This window comes from Phascolarctos cinereus, unplaced genomic scaffold (assembly GCF_003287225.1).
Source record: "Phascolarctos cinereus isolate Bilbo 61053 unplaced genomic scaffold, phaCin_HiC Scaffold_726;HRSCAF=1367, whole genome shotgun sequence".
Taxonomy (NCBI): Eukaryota; Metazoa; Chordata; class Mammalia; order Diprotodontia; family Phascolarctidae; genus Phascolarctos; species Phascolarctos cinereus.
In genome coordinates this window covers 79687085-79710445 of record NW_027556098.1, presented here as the reverse complement: position 1 = coordinate 79710445, position 23361 = coordinate 79687085, and the positions used below count along the sequence as shown (strand labels likewise).

General features: G+C 39.7%; 2 protein-coding genes across 3 annotated transcripts in view; one reads left to right on the top strand and one right to left on the bottom strand.

Moving 5' to 3' along the window:
- APOO (apolipoprotein O) overlaps window positions 1-16268 on the bottom strand; it is a 79740-nt gene extending 63472 nt beyond the window's left edge. The window contains exon 1 of the mRNA XM_020989885.2: window positions 16162-16268. Coding sequence (XP_020845544.1) covers window positions 16162-16170 — 9 coding nt within the window. The 5' untranslated portion in view covers window positions 16171-16268. The remainder of the gene's footprint in view (window positions 1-16161) is intronic.
- A 96-nt stretch (window positions 16269-16364) lies between these two features.
- CUNHXorf58 (chromosome unknown CXorf58 homolog) overlaps window positions 16365-23361 on the top strand; it is a 52677-nt gene continuing 45680 nt past the window's right edge. For both annotated transcript variants that reach the window (XM_020989878.2, XM_078146624.1), the window contains exons 1-2: window positions 16365-16972; window positions 18993-19123. In XM_020989878.2, the coding sequence (XP_020845537.1) occupies window positions 19011-19123 (113 nt within the window). In that variant the 5' untranslated portion in view covers window positions 16365-16972; window positions 18993-19010. The remainder of the gene's footprint in view (window positions 16973-18992; window positions 19124-23361) is intronic.

The following is a 23361-nucleotide window of genomic DNA, read 5'->3' as shown; positions in this document are numbered from 1 at the left end:
AAAGGGGGCAGGGTGGCCTGGGTGAAGAGTGGGGCAATAATGAGATATACTGAATTGTTGTGAACATGTTGAGTTCGAGTTGTTTACAGGTCATCCAAGCAGAAGTGTCCAGAAGGCAGCTGACAATGCTGGATTAGACTTCCGGAGAGAGCAGAAGCTGAACATCTATGGAGTCCAATGGAAAGAATGTGAAGTATTAACAAAAGATCAACAGTGAGTGTGAAAAGATAGAGGAGGGCACAGGACAGAATCTTGAGCTCGGCTTACAGAGGAGAACAGGGCATGATCATGACCCAACAAAGGAAACTGAGAAGGATTTGCTTAGGGGGTCACAGGATCACAGATTTAGAGCTGGAAGGAATCTAAAAGGACATTTAGTCCAATGCTTTCATTTTACAGATAACAAAACTGAAGTTAACTGAATTGCCCAAGGTCACAGAGATAGTAAATCTTGGAGAGTTCATTTGGACTCAGGTCCTCTCACTACAGGGCTAATGTACTTTCCACTGTACAAATATGCTGTTTCTAAGACAAAGCGATGTCATGAAAAACCAGGAGGAACTGGAGGCCAGTGTCAGATGTTGGAGAGAGGTCAAGAAGGAAAAAGACTGAGAAAAGACTGCCAAAATTTGGCATTTAAGGGATCCTTGGTAACCCTTAACTGGCAAGGGCAATTCAATAGAGTGAATAAGGTCAGAAGTCATATTGTAATGGGTTGAAAAACGAGTAAGGGGTGAGAAAGTATAGACAACTAGTGTGCACATTTTTTTTTCCTTGAAGTTTAGCTGTGAAAAGTGTAAGAGATATAGGACAAGAGCTTGAGAGGACAGTAGAATGAAATGAAGGATTTTTAAGGGATGGGAAAGGTTTGGCAAATAACTGTGAAAAACTCAATTCTGATTAACATAATGACCAATTATGATTCCAAAGGACCTATGATAAAACATGCTATTGCTACCTGTCACCTGACAGAGAGTATAATAGGCTCAGGATGCAGGATAAGACATATTTTGTACTTGAACAACGTAAGAATTTGTTTTATTTAATTATGCTTATATTTTGTTTTTCTTTTGTTTTTTAAGGGGGAAGGGGAGGGAGAGAGAAAGGCAGGGGAATAGATTTTATTAACTGGTAAAGTAAGATTAAATTTAAAACAGAAAAAAAGATGGAACCATTTGGGCATATTTATAAGCAGCAGGGAAGGAATCAGTATATAACAAGAAATTTTAAAAATTAGGGAGAGGATAAGAATGTATATGTAGAGCCTATATCAGATTGATTGCATGCCTTCTTGGGGAGGGAGGAGGAGAAAATTTAAAACTCAAAAGCTTATGGAAGTGAATGCTGAAAACTAAAAATAAATTAATTTTTAAAAAAAGAAATAAAAAAAAATTAGGGAGAGGGAAGGAATGGTTGAAAGGGCAAGCTACCAGAAAAGATAGAATGAAGGGCATATATACAAGACTGGCACTCAAAAGGCAAAGGGACACATGAAGTAACGTTTGTAAAGCCCTTAGCACTGTGGTACCTAGCTATATAAATGCTTACTCTCCCACCCCATACCCCACCCTCACTGATGTACAGAATTAGTGTGAGGAGGAGGCCCATGACAGCCTCATTTTTTTTTCAAAGTAGGGGCAAGAGAAGAAAAGAAGAAATATGGAATAAGGTGTTGTGCAGAGTAGGGTAAGAGTTAGTAAAGAATAAAAAGGATTGGCCTTCAACAGAGAGGGCCCAGTTGAAATAATATAACAAATTTGCAGTGGACCCAATAAACAAATTTGTGTGATTTTTTTTCTCCACTGATGTTTCACAGTATTCATGTAGGACTAGAAAAAGCAGGTGGTAGTAGTAATCCAGGATTGAAGTTTGGAAAAAGATGGTAGTAATACAAAGGAGTAAAGGATTCAAGGGTAGAGGACAATATAACAATTCAAAGGCACTCTACTGGTTAAGCATAGGGTGAAGATTTTTACAGAGTAAAAATAAGGCCAAAGTAAGGTACTGGGAAAGAGCCCTGGGAAAGTAGAAAGGGGGTGGAGTGATTGGAGATTTCTGGGAGAACAGAGAAAAGGCTTAGGAGGGGGGGAATCATGACAACCCTTCAACAACTGAAGACAGCTATCATGTCCAGGCTAAACATCCACAGCAATTCCTTCAAGTGATCCACCTACGGCATGAACTAGGGGATTTTCACCACCCTAGCTGCTCTCCTCTGAATCCTTTTTAGCTTATCAATGAAATAGGGACTGTCTCTAGTCGTCATGATCTCTATCTTGCCACTACATCCAGATGGCTCTCTGGAGGAGAAAGTGAGGCTGGTGACTTTGCACTGCCCTCCTACACTTAAATCCAATTCACTTGCAAATCATAGCATCACCTTATTGACACAGTAGTCTTCTTTGAGAACAAAGGACAAACAACCACCTCTGGACCCTTTTCAACTTATCAAAGTCCTTTTTTTTTTTGTATGTGTGTGTAAGGCAATTGGGGGTTAAGTGACTTGCCCAGGGTCATACAGCTATTAAGTGTCGAGTATGTAGTCTGAGGCCAAATTTGAACTCAGGTCCTCCTGACTCTAGGGCCCACTCACCACCTAGCTGCCCCATATCAATGTCCTTCTTAAAAGATGGCAGAATTAATGAATGAATAAAAAAGTACTTACTACATGCTAAGTACTAATCTAAGCTCTGAGAAAACAAATACAAAGTCAGTCCCTGCCCTCAGTGAGTTTACATTATAATGGGGTCTCTCGAGAGAACACATGCAGATAAGTAGTGTTCAAAGCAGGGTATTTTGGTTTGGAAAGTTACAGAAATAGTGAATGGAGTGGAAGGAAGGAAGGAAAAAAAGAATGGAAGGAAGGAGAGAACACAATGGAATGAAACAAGCAAGCAAACAAGCATTTATTAAACACTTACTATGTGCCAAGCACTGTGCTAAGAACCTGACAAATATTCTCATCCCCATTTTACAGCTGAGGAAACAAAGGGAGACAGGTTAACCGACTTGTCCAGGGTCACAAACTAGTAAGTGCCTGAGGCCCAGGTCACAAACTAGTAAGGGCCTGAGGCCAAATCTGAACTTTCTGACTCCAGGCCCAGAACTCTATCCATCGAGTCATCTAGATGCCACAGGGGAATAGACTGACATGTCCTTTTCAGAAGCAGTGGGGCAGAACTTATTTGATAAAATTCTAGAAATAAGCATGGTGTATTATTCTGCAGGTGACATGGCAGCTGGTATTAAGATAGCTGGGGAGTGAAATGAAGCATAACTGGAACTGGTCCTACTGAGACACTGTAACATAGTGGGGCCCCAGAACAGGAACTCCAGCCATGAAAAGGTATGGGAATAGGGAGATTAAAGGATGGGGAGATTTTAGCAAATAACTGTGGAAGAACTAAATTCTGATTAATACAATGACAATCATGAATTCCATGAAACATGCTACTGCTGTCTATCACCTGACAGGCAGATGAAAGGCTCACCCTAGGGTTTTACTTCTGTTCTGGACAGGGTAGAATGTAGTAGAATGATTATTCTGGCTATCATGCCTCTCAAATCAGCCTAGGTTAGCTTTTTTGACTGCCATTTCATAGTGCTGACTCATATTGAGTTTGTAGTCTAAACCTCCCAGCTCCTTTTCAGAGAAATAGCTGCCTCATCATAACTCCTTCAACCTGTACTTGAAAAATTGATTTTTTTGAACCTAAGTAATAAGACTAAACATGCACCCCTATTAAATTTCATGTTAGTAAGTTCAGCTCAAGGTTCCAGCAAAATAATTGCAGCTTACGCACTGAGAATGGAAAAGCTGAAGTTAAAAATAACTACTGAGAACTTAAAAGGTCCTGGAACCCAAGTTGATAGATAGATAGATAGATAGATAGATAGATAGATAGATAGATAGATACTCTGTAACTTATGTGGGAAGGAAGGTAGATGGCAAAAAGTATAGTATCATTCAGGTTTAAGAAATAAAAGAAACCAAAGATTTTTTGGGAAAAAAAAAACATGCCTCCATATCTACATGACTGCTTCTTCAAAGAGAGTAAGAAGGGGCTAGAGTTGTTGGTAATCACTGAACAGCATAGGAAAAAAAGAAATCGGCTGGAAATCGCTGATGATTGAAAAAGTCATTCAGAATTAGTTGTTTCTGAAGTGCAGTCAGACCATTAACTAGTTTAGAACAAAGGTCAAAATCAACCAAATTAAAAAGAAAAGGTAAAGATGAGAATTCATCAAGCATATTGAGATCATCATATAGATCAAGCATATAGATCATCAACCTAATCTAATCAAACAAGCTGTAGATGTCAAAAAGTGAGAAACTGAAAAAAAGGGAAAGACATGAACCTTGATCATTACTGTTTCTCAGAAAAGTTTAATCAATGGAAAGCAATCACTAGGCTGAGGAGATCAAAAGAGCCTAAACACCTGATCTTGAAAGTCAAGGACAACACAATTTAGGGAGTCATCTGTAAAGCATTACAGAGAAATGTGATAGAAAATGCAAGCAAAACTACCTCAAAAAACCCTGAAAACAAAAGTACACAATGCTCATGGGGAGAGCCACACTATCCTGAGATATTTCACAGATGAAACGGGCAATAATAAAACAAATAGATGTAAAATGGAACAGTTAGCATTTCTAAAATAAATATATTTTATCATCAATGATAATAAAACCACCTCATTTGTACTCTAACACAGTAGCCCCTGCATGCTGAATTGAAGTAAAAATGTCACGTACGAAAACGAAGTTGGGAAGAGTAGCTGAAGAAATACATACTGGAAGGCAACACTTTTAAAGTATTTGAGAGATCATTTTAAAAATAAACAATATTGATACTTTAAAAAAAAGTGACTTAGAGGACATCAGTATTTGACCCATATGCCAGGGTTTTTTAACTGTTTTTACATCTGGATCTTTCTGGCAGTCTGGTAATGGACTAAGGTATGGACTCCTTATCAGAATATTTGTTGCCTATACCCCATAATCAACAGAAATGCTGCATTTTAGTTAAAGGTTAGTGAAAATAAAGATGTAATTTTTTCTCATCCAGTGTGTTACAGACCCCTTGTAATCTATTCACATACCCCTTAAAGATCCATGAATACTAGCTTAAGAATTCCTTCCATAGCCATAACGGAAGCACGCTTTTGAAAATTATTTTCTACATCATACAACATCTTTACAATCAAAGTAATACTATTTGTTGTTTGTTGATGACAAAAAAAATTTAAGTAAAGAAAAATGCAGGCTTAAAGACTCTCATCTGATGGGGACTCTTTCACGGATAAGTTAAAATCCCACAAAGATTCCTTAATAAATTTAACTGGAGAATTAACTCAAAACCTAATGTCAAGTGAGGCATAAAACAGGTAGACGTGTCCTTGAAAAGATGTTCTGTACTATCAGAGAGAAGGCCACACAAAGGGTCCAAATAGAAAAGGAAAACCCCACACAAAGGAAATTTTCCCAATTGCAAATGATATTCTAATAGTTGCGTCAAATCCTAAAACACTCCCTAACAAGATCCATGATTACTCAAGAAATAACTAAATTGACAAAAATGCCTATTGTTAAGACTTTACTATGTAAGTGGAAGACCAATTTATTAAATTCAAACTCATCCCCTAGTACATATATTTGAGACAGGCAGACAGACAATCAGTTGGACCTAGGGCAGGCTGTATTACATTTGGAAAACGGTCCAGTATATTCAATAATCCCATCAACAGAATAGATGTACAAATTATAGTAAATGAATGTAATGGAATATTATTATGCCATAAAAAGAGGACACTCCATTGCCTGACTCCAAACATTTTCACTGGCTGTCCCTTATGCCTGGCTCTCTTTCCTTCCTGGCTTCCTTCAAGTCTCAGCTAAAATGCTACCTTCTACAAGAAGCTTCTCCAACTCCTCCTTAATCTTAGTGCCTTCCTTGTGAGACAGTTTCCACTTTAACCTTTATTATCTAACTGTGCATACATAGTTGTTTACATATTGCCTACCCCATTAGACTGAGCTTCTAGAAAGCAAAGACTGTCTTTGCCTTTCTATTCTAGTTCTTAGCACAATATTTGGCACACAGAAGGTGCTTAATGTTTGTTGACTTGACTCAGGAAGATTTTTTTTCCTTTGTGTAGCTAAAGCCTAGCCCTTATACATAGAAAGTGTTTAATAAATATTGAATTCCATATTCCCACTTGAAGTAAAAAAGGAAAAAAAGAAAGATAAAGAGGTAAAATCGGAAGCAACAAATGCCTAAAACGTTCCTTGACTCTTTTAATCAAATTTCAAATGGATTTCTTTGGAGCTTGGCTACATTTATGGTCAATTCTTCCAATTACACAACAAAAAAATCTCACAGTTCAAAAGGACCTAAAAGTCTACTCCAAATTTCTCAATTTATAGTGGAGGAAACTAAGGACTATCAGGGAGGTAAAATGACTTAAGATTTCACTGGGATTAAGTATCAGAGCCAGGAGTCAAGCCCAGGTCCTATGACTCCAAATCCTGAGTTCTTCTTACTATACTGCCACCTCTAAAACTGGTTTCTCTGGTGCGAATTAGGTGAAATTTATAACTACTACAACCTAGAGAAAAGTTAAATAATATGCTCCAACTTATTTTAGACCTAACTAAACTTATCAGGAAACCTGGTTTGAAAACAGGATCATTTTCCTTTTCAACATAGCAACTTTTAAAAATCCACCAGTGCCCTCTATTGGCCATTGTATGTATGCACATACACATTTACATAGATATCTACACGTACACCTAAGTCCTGACCTAAACGATCTGTGTTCAGTTTATTAAAAACTCAATATGTAAAGATTTTGTCAAAATAAATCAACTTCTACAAATTGCAACTCCTTTATTCCTTAGCAGACAGTCTTCTTGAGCTACTCTCATACAAAAAAAAAATCATCATCCAGATATGCTGGAACTGTCTTCATCTTGTGTGATCTTTGCCCATATTCTAACATGGTTCTTTGAAGACTCTGGTGTTCTAAGATTTGTAACATCTCCAGTGAGATTCACGAAGGGTGAGAAGGTCCTACAGATTCCTATAAGTGGATGATACTGTGCTGCCTACATCAAGTCTCAGAACATTACAGGCCCTCCTCAATGAAATCCATGGTTACTCAAATGAGATTGGCCTAAAAATCCATACTGGAAAAATTAAATGGATAAAAAAATGCTCGAGGATGATTACAAATCATGGAATACCATAATTTCCAAATAATCAAAACTTCAGGTTTTCTACTAACCAAAGGGCACTAGAAAGACTTATGCCAAGTATAAGCAGACAGTAGTGTATGCCCAGCAATGATTACATCTAAGAAGGGACATAAAAGATCACTGACATACACAACTAGAAAAGGAGCTGAAATAGTTATGTAGTAAGCATTAGAAATAACAGATAGGCCAAATGTACTGTACCCCCAAAAAAGACAGAGCGGGGAGTTGAGTGAGTTGGATGTATTACAAATGATTTTGTGAAGGTCATCGAAGAGCATGGGGTGACGTGGGGGGGCACAAATTGCATTGAGATAAGCAGCAATTACACACATGAGATAACAGATACATGGAATTCAATTCAAGCATTTATTAAGTACCTACTATGTGCAAGGCACCATGTGAGATACAAGGGATATGAAAAAAACAAAACAAATCTCTGTCCTCAGGGTGCTTACTAGGTGAAAATAACATGTATAAGTGAAGGAGGTGGGACTTGAATTGAGCCTTTAAGGAAACAGGGATTTCTAGAGGAACAAGAGCATTCCAGGTACATTAGACAGCTTTTGCCAAGGCATAAAAGTCAAAGAGGTACCTAAGTGGTTAGGTACATAAGTTTTAAAATAACAATGAAATAATAGTTCTGAGTCATTTCAAGAAGCAGAATCAAGCTAGCCCTATTTTATGGAAAGTGTTTCTTCAAAGTCCAGCAATGAGGGGACCTCTAAGACATCTCAGGCCTGTGTTTCCTGGAGCTGACAACAGTAAATAGCTCGGTCTGAAGGGAATTCTAAGCCATGTCACAGCCTGAGCTTCAGTAACCCAAAGTATTGTGAGAGCCTTTGTTTTTAAGGGACTCAGAATTTAGTAGAGTGCACCAAGTGTTCAGCTCAGCCACAAGAGAAGTAACCATCACCTTGTTTAGTCATTGGGGTCCCAGAAATCTAAGAAATCCTAGTCCTCTGAAATCAGAGACAGTGAGAGACCACACTCAGTCATTTCCATGCTGAGTCAATTCAGAGCCCTACAAAGTGGGTAACTTCTGTCAATTGATCATTCCCCACCCTACATAAGATAAATTCACGGCTTCTCCATGTTTCAGAGCCAATATCTATTGAGGTCAAAAAGTTCAACCACCTACCTCCAAGTCCAGTGAACCTTCTAGAGTCTCCATTCAATTGTTAAAACTCCCCTGAGGGGCAGCTAGGTGGTGCAGTAGATACAGCATAGGCCCTGGAGTCAGGAGGACCTGAGTTCAAATGCGACCTCAGACACATAACACTTCCTAGCTGTGTGACTCTGGGCAAGTCACTTAACCCCAATTGCCTCACCAAAAAACCCCCACAACAACAACAACAAAAAACTCCCCTGGAACCTAACTTCACACTTTTTCCATTTTCACAGGTTACTGAAAACCTTGGCTTCTCCAGAAAAGGTGGAATCCCTGGCCACTTTCTCCAGTACCATCTCTCATATTTCTGATACAAGGGACCAGGAAAAGTAATGGGTATAATCTTCTATGTTACTCCTAACCCGTCCCCTTTTGCCTTCATCATTCTGTAGTGTTGTTGAGGATAGGGCACTGTCCCTGGAGTGAGGAGTGCCTAGGAACATATCCTTCTCAGACACTTACTAGCTGTGTGACCCTGGGCAAAGCATTTAACCTATGCCTCAGTTAACTCATCTGTAAACTGAGAACACCTGTACTATAGGGTTCTTTGTGAAGATCATACCAGACAAATATAAAAGCAATCACGATGAGTTCACTAGTTTCTAGTCCAGTTTCTGGTTCACGAATTTCTAGTCAATTGGGCCTTAACTGTTATTCTAGATTCCTTTCACTTTTCCCTGACTCTCAGAAGTCTCTCAAAGCCTCCGCAAGTAGCTAGTCCAAAACTTCTCTCTTCTCACAACTAATTTTACACCACCTCCCTTTTCGCTCTCGGGAGAGGACCTCACCTACATTACTGAGAGAATAGAGAATATCTGTGACAAACTCTTCTCCCCAATCCCACACCCCTACAACTCTAGTTCACAATCCCCACTTCTCTCCTTTGCTCCAGTACCTGGAGAAGAAGCAAACTCTTATTCTTGCCAAGGCTCTCAAACCTATAAACTACTATCTCCTACAGGCAATCTGACCTCTTAATCTTATTACTTCTCTCTCATCTTCTGTCTTTCTTCATTCATTTGTATCTTCCCCCAGCCCTTACCCTTTCCTCCCAATCTGCCCCACCTATCTACAATATCCATTCTTCAAAGGATCTCTTTGGTTTAATCTAGTGGGTCTCAAAAGGATCATTCTACCTCTGTTTTTTCTTTCATAGCCAAATTCCTAGGCTTGTCTGCATGCTCACTGCCTCCATTTCCTCACATTCCTCTGACATCTCATTTCTCCTACAATCTGGCTTCCATAGAGGCTGGAGGATACAAAGGCAAATTATAAAACACTCTCACTTCAAAAAGGTTACATTTTACTGGAGGGGGTGGGTTGGGGGGCACAGCATGTTCATGGATAAGTAAATACAAAATATATGTATAACCAAACAGCCCAACACCCCAGACTCTGGGTTTATGGACTAAAGGCACTCCCCAAAACTACTCTCTTTAGCTTATTATGCTCCCATCAACTTGTGAGTAGGTTTTCACAGATATGCGTAAAAGGGTCCTTAGCTCAGCACAGACTAGCCTTTATTCCATACCACAAAATGTGCAGAAAATCCAACGAATCGCAGGATCCCATAAACAATGCAGAAAATTTATAAACAACATAATTTTCTTTCATTCCAGCCCTAGGAGTCAGATGTTTCTTCTTCAGTAAAAAAGAAGCAAGATATTAAGGACAGCTCCCTTCTCTGGCTACAAAGTCAGATCATAGGAATCTGAATTTGAGACTAACTAGAAAGGCTACCCTCATTCCTTGAGCATGGAGTTCTTCCCTCCACAGTATGTGTTAAGGATACTATCTTCTCTCTATATACAAGCTTTTCTTTGATGAGATTAGCAGTTTCCATGGGTTCCATATATGCAGAGGGCTTTCAAATCCATACCTGGAGCCCTAATCTTTCTCCTGAGTGCCCTGAGGACATTTCAAAATAACAAAATCTAAAATGGTCCTTGTATTTCTCTCCAAATCCACCCCTCCTTCAAACTTCTCTATTTCTGTTTAATGGTGGCAAGAGCCTTCCAGCCAACCTAAGACTCATTCACTCTTCCCTCTTCCTGACCCCTTTCCAATTTAGTTGTCAAGTCCTATCAATGCTGCCTCTACAACTGTCAAAGCCAACCTCTAGTCTAGTTCTGGGCCTCCACATATCTTATCTACACTATTGTAACAGTCTCCACAGTGTTCCTGCTTTCATTTTCTCTCCTCCTCCAATCCATCTGCCACACAGCTGCCAAATCAGTACTCTTCAAACACAGATCTTACCACATCATTACTTCTACTCAAAAACTTTAATGGCTTCCTTTTACCTCTGGATGAAATAAAAAATTTGCAACCTAGCATTGAATCATGGATTTAATAACCAACATTCAAATACACAAAGAACAACAACAAAAATACAACTCATATGAAACAGTGAACTAGTGATGTTTTAAAGTACATGTTAAATTTAAAATAATTGCAATAAAATTGTTCAATTTATTTCTATGTTCCATTCTGAACTTCATTTTTTTGTTATAGATGTTCCTTTTTCTTCCATCCCTATTATTAAAAAAAAACCCAACACATCCTTTCTCCCTCAGTCCTCCAAAAGAGCTTTCCTTGGAAATAAGGATTAGCATTTAAGGCCCTTAGCAACCTGATTCCCACCTACCTTTCTAGACTTATTTCCTATTACTCCCCTTTACCTACTCTACATTTCAGTAACCAGGTTGCTAGCTATATCTCATACACAACTTTCTCTGTGCCTTTGCACAAGCAGGTCCCTACGTCTGGAATAAGTTCTTCCTCATTTCCACCTTGAAAACACTATTTTCCTGCAAAGCATGGTTCAGTTACTACCTCACAATCTCCCTGATGGTTTGCACTCTCTGCCTCTTGAAATTACTTTGTATTTTCCTACTTGTATTCCCATTCTACATACCTCTTTCTCACATCCAACCCCCAGATGTACAGTAATTGAGAACAAGGCCTATTTTATTTTTGTATACTCAGCACCTAAGAATGCATTGCACACAGTAGTTAAGTAATCAAGTGATTAACTGAACTTTTCATTATTCAATTGTATATAATAACTTGTAGAAACTCAGGAGTCTTTTTTTTTTTAACTAGGAGAAAAAAAAATGACTGACATGAAAAGTGGGCCAGTCATGTAGCAAAAGAAATACAACAATGACACATTCAATTCAATAGCTTTTCATCCTCAGGAAAAGTTACAGAAAGACATAAATAAAAATTGTACATGAGAAGGCAAGGATGGACTCCTGTTTGGTTGGAAGGAGAATACAGAGATAAGATGAACTAAATATTCAAAGAAATAAATCAGTAACTTTAAAGAGATAAAAGAAGCTCCCCAAAAGAATGAATCAGCCAAAATCTAAAAATTGCAATTTCCTCCATATACAACAGCTGACAAGACAGAAAATTATAGTAAGCGGTCTTTAAATTTTTTTAAAAACTATATCTTTTGTTTTTTACATCACCTACATTTCTCAATAGGGTTGTCCCTCATAACAAATAGGAGAAAAAAAAAGACTTCAGCAAAACTAAACAACACTTTGACAGAGGCTAAGCTATGCAATGTTCCAAATACATAGTCCCATACATTTGCAAAGAGAGAAAGGTGCCCTTCCCATCTACTCTTAGGGGTGAACTGAGTCCAGCCATCATGGTTTCACAGCATTCAATTTGTTTTTGTTATTCTTTCCAATTCCATTGTTGTCACTGGACCTTTTTTTCTTCATCAGATGGAGTCACTGGGCTTGGGGCTCCAGCTCGAGTTTCTCCCTTCTCCAATCTATCCTGCACACAGCTGTCAAAATAACTCCTGAAGCACAGGTCTGATGATGTCACTTCCCTGCTCAAAAAGCTCCAGTGCCTCCTTACTGCTAGCAGGACAAAAACAACAAATTCCTCTCTGGATTTCAATCGGACACCAGCCTGCTTTTCCAGGTGTGTAACATGTGACTTCCTTTCATGCACAGTCTAGTCAGAGTGGCCTATTGACTGTTCCCTGTGCACGCCTTTCTATCTCCTGCTTCCACGCCTTTGCTCGGGCTGTCATCCCATCCCTGGAATACAATCCTTCCTCACCTTAGAATCCCTAGCTCCTTTCTAGCTTTGCCTTTCCTCACATGCCATTACTTTACATATATTTTGCATTTACTTATGTGGGAACACCTTGTTGTCCCTGACAGAATGTTCTCTCTTTTTGGGCAGGGACTATTTCATTTTTGTTTTAGTAATCCCAGGTCTTAGGCATAGCAGACACAGTGTTTGTTGACTGATTTTTCCACTAATGTTCTACTCTCATGCTTTGTAGTGCTTCGTTCTCTAGGTTCTCAAAGACTCTGTTTCCTACCATGCTGGCAAGTCTACAAGTTTGATCTCAGTAATTGGCCCGGAGGTCCACTTTTCATAACTGGACTAAGTAGTTAAGCTCTAAGAGGCTCCAGCACCATATAGGTGACTCTTTTCCTTTAAGTAATTCATGAAGTCATACTGTGACCTGGGTTCATGACAGAAAAACTCACCCAATGCTATTATGGATCCTTCAAGTATGTTTATCAATGTGAACTACAATTCAAATTTATATGGAACTATAAATTTATGCCTGCCATTCTCTTCACAACAACTTTCATGAGGTAGGTAGTAAAAATCCATTTTACATAGGCTCAGAGAGGTTAAAGTAACTTGTTCAGTTCACAAAGCTAACTAACTAGAAACAGGATTTTAACTCAAGATATCTTTGTATATCTAGCAGGCATTTCAAACTCAGTCTGCCCCAAACTGAACTTGAAGTCTTTCCCTGAAACCGATCCCCCTCCCCAACTTCCCTGTTTGTTTTTCTAGAGCACCATTTTTCAGTCATTTAGGTTCCTAACCTTGGCCTTACCCTAGACTCTTCACTTCCCTCATCTGAAGTGTCTGCAGGGCTAAGTCTTGCCCATTCTACCTCCACGGCTGACAACTGTACCATTCTCTCTCTTCACACAGCTACTCACATTTCACACTATTTCTAGCATGTGGCTTCTCTCTTGAACTACTGAAAAGTCCTGATTGGTTTCCCTGTCTCATTTCTCCCTTTTCCAATACATTCTCCATGTAGTTGCCAATATAATTTTCCTCAAGTCCAAACCTGACCATGTCACTACTCAAACTCCAATGGCTCCCGAATAAAATATAAGTTACTGTTTAGCTTTCAAATACCTAATACCTTCACAACCTGGCCTCAACCTACCTTTCCAACCATATCATACATCATTTCACTTCCCAAACTCTCCCATCTCTTTCATCTTTGTATTGGCTTTACCATTCCTACCTCACCTCTACCTCTTCGGATCCCTTGTTTCCTACTGAGCTATACCTATTACACCAAGTCTTTCCTAATCTTCTCACCCTTCTACCATTCCCCTCTCTCGTCCCCCATTTTGCTTTGTGTATATCTATTTATATATATTCCTCCAGATAAAACTTAACCTCCTAGAGGAGAGATGCTGTTATTAGTTCTCTGTATTCTCCAGTGGACAGCTAAGTGTCTAGATTCCAGAGGTTCTCAAACTTATTTGGCCTACTGGTGCCTTTAAAAAAAAATTACTCAGCATTCCCCTGAAAATCTTTCTTTAACCCTTTAAGTTTTTAAAATGTGCATCATTTCAAAAAATATATAGAATTTTTAAAAAGATGCATCTTAAATTTAATGATTTATTGCAAATTTGTGGTTTTTTCCCCTGCACTGAAATTCTGATGATGCAATATTTTGTTATATCGTACTGTAAACAAGTCATTAAATGCACACATTCCTGCTAATGCTTGCTTGTTAGGACCTGCCTGCTGTCTTGACTACAGATTATTAGTTACAACTGGCATTTTGTGTGTTTATTAGGAAAATGATGTAATTACTACAACTTTAATTGTTACACAACAGATGAAACATATACAAACAGTTTTTCAAGGTTCTTTTCTTACGATTCCACTGCCCCCTCCCTCCCAACTGCACCAGGAGGCAGTATCACCCACTTTGGGAACCTATGGAACATAGACTTCATTTTTTTTTCTTTTTTGGTTAGGCAGTGGGGTTAAGTGACTTGCCCAGGGTCACACAAGCTAGTGTTATATGTCTGAGGCTGGATATGACCTCAGATCCTCCTGACTCCAAGGCTGGAGCTCTAACCACTGCACCACCTAGCTGCCCCTGAACACAGACTTTAAATCAGTGCTAGACTGATTCCACAAAGGGGCGAAATACCCCTAGAGTAGATATATAGTACCTTAGCATAGTAAAATATGAGTTCTTTAAGGACAGGGTCTGTTTTTTCCTGTGGTCTTTGCCTCTGTAGCACAGTACACTGAACACAGAGTAGGTGCTTAATAAATGCTTGTGGCCTTAGATTAACTATGAAAGTTTCAATTTCAAAAGCTTTTACTCCAGACAGTGCCACAGAACTGCACCTACAGTGACTGCACTTTGGGGAGACATCAGTCTCACATATATTTTACATACATACACATATTTGTATATAAACATATACATTATACATATACATATATCATATATCCCAGTATACATGTGTATATATGTACATATATAAAATGCATGTGTACACAGACATATACACAAACACACATACACATTTCTCAGTGTCTTCCCAGATGTTGTGGAATTATCTCCCCTGCTCTGACTAGTGAATGAAGTGGTAGATTTGGAGTCAGTGGGAGCTGATTTTGAATTCAATCTCAATGACTAGCTTCTCCATCCTGGACAAAGAACTTAACCTCAGTTTCAGTTTACTTGTTTATAATAAGCCTTTGTTAAACGCCTAATTGGTTCCAGGCACAGGGGATAAACATAAAAGTGAAACAACTCCAACCCTCAAGGGAGCTTACATTCTAAGGGAGGGAGAATTTGTAAAAAGCAAGGCATATACAAAATAACAGTAATAGCCAGGCATATACAAAAATCACAATAGCTCCCATTTCTCTAGCATTTTCAAGATTTGCAAAGTGTTTCATAAAAATGATCTCATTTGATCAGCACAACAACCAAGAGAGGTAGGGGCTATTTATTATCACCAGAGGTAAAGTGAATTGCCTAGGGTCAAACAATCATTAAGTGTGAGAGGCCAGATCTGAACTCAGATCTGACTCCAGCCCCAGCGCTCCCAAGCAGCTAAGGTAAGTACCCTTACTGGAAATCTCCAGCAGTTGACAGGCAGGGTCTAGAAAAACTGACTCTTGATCTGTATCTTAAAAGGAAGCCAGGGAATCCAGGGGGCTGCGGTGGGCAGAGAAGGCATCACAGGCAGAGGGCACGGCCAGTGCTGAGGCTGAGAGGCAGGAAATGAAACGTCAGGAAATAGGTAGGCGCCAGCTACTAAGACAGGTCGAGGGCAGGTTGTTTGGAGGCTAACAATAGCCCCCTACCTCAAAGAATCGTCTTGAGGCTCAAAAGAAGTAACAGGTGCAAAGCGCTCAACCCCCGCCCCCAGGCGCCAAAAAGGCAAGAGGCCATTACTGGGGGTGCTCCGGGAGCCGTCCCGGGCTTCGCGCTCCACGTGTCACGCGTGCGCGTGGGGGGGAGGGGACAAGCGCTTCAAGCGCCCCGGACAAGGACTGAGCGCTGTCCCCGGGCGCAGCCAGCACCGCACCAGAGCTGACCCCGGGGGAGTCCGGAGCGGGAGCCGCGAGGAAGCTCCGGGAGCCGGCGGCCGGGGCGGGGGCGGAGGGAGTGACAGCTGCTCACCTTGAACATGTTGCTGGCCGTAGTGGCGGATCCGGCTTGGGGGTCACCCCAGTTTAACTCCACCCACCACGGAAAGGCCTACTACGGCGGCCGGCCAGGACACTCTTCTTCAGAGAGCTACGCGTACGCGGAAAGCTGCCGGCGACCCGTAGGACAAACTTTATTAATTGTCTGGCTCCAGCCGCCGACACCCATCGGCTATGAGTCGCCAAGAGCAACCGAGAGGAAGGCCTCCTGGGGATTGCTAGGCAGCGGGGGAAACGCGCGCAGGCGCAATAGCCGAGGCTTCTGGCAGTCCGGCCGCAGGGGTCCGGGGGCTGCGGGAGAGCCGGGGCGCTTGCTGTCCAGCGTCTGTCCCAGTCTCCGCCCCGGCGCGGGGTCCAGATGCGGAGGCTGACGGGCGCACGTGGCGGAAGCTGCTCCTCGGGCTGACACCGCAAACGCCTCTGCTTTTTCCCCCGTCGTCGTCAGTTACCACCTCCGAGCCTTTTTTTTGTTGATGCCCCTGGACCTGTTTTCACTATGAAATAAAAACTTCCAGCCCGTCATCTCCCACCTCCGAGCCCTTGCCTCCCACCCCCCCCCCCCGCCGAAGCCCAACCTCTAGCCTGCCTTCATCCATCCCCGAGCTGCTCATGAGTCTCCAGATCCGAGGACCGGACTTCGGAAAGAAAGAAAGAAAGAGAAAAAGAAAAAAATCCAAAAAGCAGACCAATCCGAGATCCCCCCGGTGACGGTCGTGATTGGCAGTGAGGACCCAGAGAGAGGGGCCTGGGACAGGCCCCTTCGCAGTTCAGCCAGGAAATAAGAGGTAAAGCCCGGGGGGCAGGAAACATCCCCTCAAATTGGGGAGCTGCCACGTGGAAGAAGGAAGACCTGAGTTCAGATCCAGCCTCAGACACGAGCTACGCTGTATGATCTTGTAGCAAGTCACTTCGCCTCGGTTTGTTTCGGTTTCCTCATCTGTAAAATGGGGATGATAATAATAGCGTCTTGTTGTGAAGATCAAATGAGATAATAATTGTCAAACGATTAGCTCAATGGCTGGCACATAGTAAGCACTATGTAAATTCTGGCAATTTTTAGCTATTACTATTATTATTACAGATATGATCTCAATTGGTCCTAGAAAGCCTAGGAGGTAAGTGCTATTGTTTATCCCCATTTTACAGATGAGGAAACTGAGGCTGAGAGAGGCCAAGTGACTTGGGGGTTGGGGGAGTGGATCACACACCTGTGAGGCCTTCGAGAAAGTGGGGTTATACTTGTTTTACTTTATCCCCAGGGGAGAACTAGGAGCTATCATAGGTGGAAGGAAGATTCAAAGAAATCATAGAGTTGGAAGGGATCTTGGAGGTCATTTAGTCCAGCCTCTTTGTTTTATTACAGATGAGTTAATTAAGGCCTTTGTAAGTGAATTGACTTGACTTGGCCAAAGTCACATATAACAAAATGGCAGAGCTGGATTATATATAAGGAAATAATAATTTAGGTGGTACAGTAGATAAGAGTGCTGGGTCTGGAGCCAGGAATATCTGAATTTAAATCCTGCCTCAAACACCTAATAATTGTGTAAGGATGGGCAGGTCTCAACCTCTCCCAGCTTGGGTTTGCTCATCTTAAAGCACCTACCTTCCGGGGTTGTTGTGGGAATTAAATGAGATGTTTGTAAAAAGCTTCACGAACCTTAAAGCTCTAAATAAATACTAGTTCTTTTTCTTCTTAATAATAACAATGTAAAAAAACCTTATTAAACACTTCAAGCGGGTGTTCATAACATTTACTGTGTCATGGACCCCACCTTGGCAGTGTGGTGAAGCTTCTGGACTCATTTTCAGAATGTTTTTAAATACGTAGGATAACTAAAGAAACAAGTCATCTCATCACAGAAATATTTTTTTAAAAAACAGGTTCACAGGCCTCAGTGTCTAGTGCTATCATAAAGTGCAATGAGTTATCCCAGGAGCTGGCTAAGGCAGGATGATGACCATTTTCAGATGTGTTGTTGGGATTTTTGTTCAGGTATAGGTTTGTATCAATGGCCTCTGAAGTGCAGATTCTGAAATTCCATAATTCTGTGAAAACTAGAAGTGGAAGTCCATAGTAATCCATTAAAATTTAGGGTGCAAGATTTTCAGAGTTTGCTGGATCATGCCAGTTAACTCTGGAGGTCCCTCCAGTTCTAGGCCTCTTCTCTTCTCCCTGTTATTTCACCTGGTGATCTCCTCAGCTCCCATGATTTCTGTTATCTATGTACATAGGTACATTTTAATCTCAGCTCTGCAAGTGCTTTTTTTTTTTGACAGATAAGTAAACTGAGACTCCAAGAAGTTAAATGACTTTTCCATAGTCACACAGTTATTAAATGTAATCAAACTTGATCATACCACTAGAAAGTGCTTCAACCTGGAACATAGACCTAGATCTTCTGATACTCCAGTCTGGGGCGCTTTCCACCAAATCATGTCACAGTCATAGAATGTTAGGGCTGGAAAGGCTCTTAAAGCTCATTAATCTAAGCCTTTCATTTTTACAAATAAAGAACCTGAAGAACAGATAGAGTAAGTGACTTGTCCAAGGGACACACCGCTAGTTAAAAATTAACTTGGGACTATAGAATCCAGATTCTCTAATTCCTAATCTAGTGGTTTTATTAATAACATAGTTATCTATTTTATGAAATTTTGTAAACTTAATAGCATCCTTAAAAAATCTTTGCTTTTTAAGGGTTTTGAAATTAGCATTATAATCAATATTTCACACAAGGTATCTTGACTAGAGTTCAAACAATATAATATGATGGAAATTATGTTAATTTTCTTTGCTTTCAGATTTCTTCACTGTCAAAAATGTCATCTTTAAGATCATCAGAGCTGGATGGAGACTCAGATGATTCACAATTAGCAGCTAAATTTTGGGAAGTAAAATTGCCAGATGTTGTACCACTAGATGACCTTAAAGCGTAAGCACTCAGTTGTTGAATATGTATGAATTTTGGTATTTGTACCAGTTTCTTTGTGTCATTATCCCAGATGACACAAAGTAGTTTTAAGATCTCTTGTTTATGGATCATATATTTGTTTTTAAATTAATTTTGAATTACTTTGAACTGCAGCTTTTGTGTCCAGATCCATGAGACTTAAAATAATAACTCCATATCCTGTATTTTTCTCATATACAGTAAGACTATGCAACTTGATTCACATATTTACCAGGTACTTTCTATATACAGGACACTGTGGTAGGGGAGATTTAAAAAAATAAATTTGACACTTCTTGATCACATAGAACTCTCAGTTTCCTGCTAGGATCATGACTCATGCACAAAGAACAGTCTGGCAGTCACATTTATTATGATTGTGGCAAGAACCAGGGATACGAGGATGTCATGTTGGTCCTTACCCTCAAGAAGCTCACATTATAATGGAGGAGATGGCATATAAATGGGTACATACAAGATTTATACAGAGTAGATGAAAGGTAATTTCAGAGGGGGAGGCAATAACTGGAGTGAGTTGGGGGGGGGATATAGTCAATGAAGGCCTCTTGCCAAAGGTGAGATTCAAGGAGCAGCTAGGTGGCACAGAGAATAGAGCACCGGCCCTGAATTCAGGAGGACCTGAGTTCAAATGTGGCCTCAGACCTAACACTTGACACTTAATAGCTGTGTGACCCTGGGCAAGTCACTTAACCCCAATTGCCTAAAACAAAAACAAAAAACAAAGGTGAGATTCAAACTGAGTCTTGAAGGAAGTCAGGTAAATAAGAGACAACAACGAGAAGGAAAAGCGCAGCAAATGGAGACAGCCAGGGCAAAGGCACTGAGATGGTGATGGAGGGTTGTGTGTGAGAAACATCAGCTTGGCCACTACATCTGGATCATGGGGAGGAATAGTGTAAGAAGAGTTTGAAATGGTATCAGAGGACTTTATATTTGATCCCGGAGATAATAGAGAGTAACTAGCACTTACTTTTAGTAGTGGAATGACATAGTCAAAACTGTGCTTTAAATAAACTACTTTGGCAGCTGAGTAAAGGATGTATTGGAGTGGTAGGTAAGGAGATCAATTAGATGGCTTTTGCAATAGACTGGGCAAGAGGTGATGAGAGCCTGAACGAGGGAGGGGGCTATGTGAGTAGAAAGAAGGGGATATGATATATGCAAGAAGTGTTGTGAAGGCAGAAATGATAAGATAGGGCAATGGATTGTTTATTTGGGGTGAGAGATGAGTCATTCCTTTGACACTTTGGTATCATAGATGACCCCAAAAATACAGTCCTGGGTGACTTGGAGGATAGTAACTCTCAACAGTAACAAAGTTTGAGAGGTGGAGCCAAGATGGCAGATTAGCAGGAAGAAGTACAAGTTCTTTCCCAGCTTCCAGATCCTCCAGAGACACCTAGAAAATGCACTACACCAAGTCCTGATGGGGAAATTCAGGAAAGCAACACAGTGAGTCATTTTCTCCATCCCAGACTGGCATAGGGAGAGAAACTGAGAGATTGTGAACATGGAAGATGGCATCTCTAGATACCATCTAGAGAGATGGGACCATCCTACATAGAGGGCTCCAGCACAGGTCATAGGGTGAGAAGAGGTCTTAGGTCACACGGAGGGCACCTAGTGCATGAACAGGTGCCAGCTGACAGTTTTTGTCATCCTGGGTCACAGATCCAGGGCAGACTGAGGAAAGGACCTGTGTTCGAGGGTGAAGAACAGTTACAGATCTCAGTAGCATCCTAAACAAAGAGGATGTTCAGAAGCAAGCCGTAGCAGTGTAGTTTAGATTCCAGAAGCAGAGTGGGGTCTCAATTCCAGCTTTCAGCCCAACCAGAAGCTTGCAAGGAATAACCAGGGCAGGAATACCAAACCAGAGGGGAAGCTTGTAGTTCTGTCTCTCTGAACCATAAGTTCTTTCAAGCTGGCTGAAAATGGCTGAGTCTAACAGCAGTTTAATGTTGCTCAGATTCAACCTAGGTAAGGAACTTGCAGAGCTTAGACCAAGGGACCAGTGATCAGACTGTCCTAGATCAGAAAACTTTGAGAGCTCTGAAAGAAAAAAGAAAACTGAAAGCTTGCAGGTTCCTAGGCCCTTTCTCCCTGAGAGCCTGGAGTAACACAACATTCAGTACCCGACTCCCCACCCGTCCAAGAAAGTAGCAGCAGGACCAGTTCAAACCTTCCTGCCAGAAGTGCATAGAACTAAACCCAGCAAAGTCTGAAGTCAAAAATTAGGCTAGAAGAATAAACAAGCAAAAAAAGAATCTCACCATAAAAAGCTCTTTTGGCTACAGGGACACTCAAGACACAAACCCAAAAGAAGAAAATGACTCCGAAACTTCTACAAGCAAAGCCTCAAATAAAAATAACAGCTTGGGCACAAATTCAACTAGAATTCCTAGAAGCTATGATGCAAGAGTTTAAAAATTTTTTTAAATGTTTTAAAATTTTTTAATGAAATGAGAACATAGGTGGGAAATTGAAACATGCAGAAAAGCAGAAATATTACATATGCCATTTTCTGACCAATAAAAATTATATTCATTAAGTGTCCTTTGAAGCACAGATTAAAAATCAGTTGCATACTAAATAACCTAATCCTAAAAATTGGTAGAATAGAAAACAAATCATAAAAACAATAATTTCATTAAAGATAAAGACAGCAGTGAAATGACATACCAAAATTTGTGTGATGTAGTCAAAACAGTACTGAGGGGAAATTTTATGTCTATAACTTTCATCAATTAAAGAGAGGAATTGGTCATGCAACTAAAAAATCTAGAAAACCAACAAATATAACAGCCCCTGAAAACAGAAATCCTGAAAATCAATGGAAAGATTAACTATATTTAAATTTTAAAAGCCACTATTAAGTAAAAGTAGGAGTTGTATGAAAAAACCTAATAACAGATAAGTCATTGGCTAATTTGGTTTTTTAAAAAGAATACCAAATTACTGGCATCAAAAATGAAAAAGATGAATTTACCACCAATAGAAATGAAATAAAAGTAATTATTTGGAACTCTTTTGCCCAAATCTATACTAATAAAACTGACAAATTTTAATTAAATGGATGATTATATAAAAATATAAATTGTCCAGATTAACAGAACAGAAATTAGTGTATTTAAATAGCCATATTTTAGAAAAAGAAATTAAATAAAGTTAACTCCCTAAGGGGAAAAAAAACCCCAGAACTAGATGGATATTACAAGTGAATTCTACCAAATATTTAAAGAATCACTAATTCTAATACTACATAGACTGTTTGAAAAAAATAATTAAATAAGGAATCCTGTCAACTTACTTCTACGATAGAAATATGGTCTTGATACCTAAACCAGGGAAAGTCAAAACAGAAAAAGAAATCTGTAGACCAATTTCTGTAATAAATATTGATGCAAAATTTTTAAATAAGATACTAGCAAGTAAATTATAGTAATACATCACAAAGACTATACACTGTAATCAGGCTGGATTTATACCAGAATGTAGGGCTGGTTCACTATTAGGAAAACTGTAAGCATAATTGACATATTAACAAGAAAAAATTTACATGATTATTTCAATAGATGCAGAAGAAGATTTTGACAAAATACAACACATATTCCTGTTAAAAAATATTATAAAGCATGGGAATAAATGGAGCTTTTCTTAAAATAATAAGTAGTATCTATCTAAAACCAAGAGCATTATCTACAATTGGGATAAACTAGATATCTTCCCAAAAGATCTGGAGTGAAGCAAGAATGTCTGTTAAGACCATTACTATTCAGAACTATACTAGAAATGCTACCTATAGCAGTAAGACAAGAAAAAGAAATTGAAGGAATAAGCATAAGCAAAAAGGAAACAACTATCACTTTTTGCAGATAATGTAACGGTATACATAGAGAACTCTGGAGATCTAACTATAAAACTAGTTGAAACAACAACTTTAGCAAAGTTGTAGGATGTAAAATAAATCCACACAAATCATCAACATTTCTATGTATTACTACCCCCCTCAACAACAACAACAACAAAAAACCAGCAGGAAGATATAGAAAGAAAAATTCCATTTAAAATAACTGCAAACAGTATAAAATACTTGTGAACTTACTTACCAAGATATACATAGGAGCTATATATATGAACACAAAGCACCTTTCACACAAAGACAGATCTAAATAATTGGAGAAACATTAATTGCTCGTGGA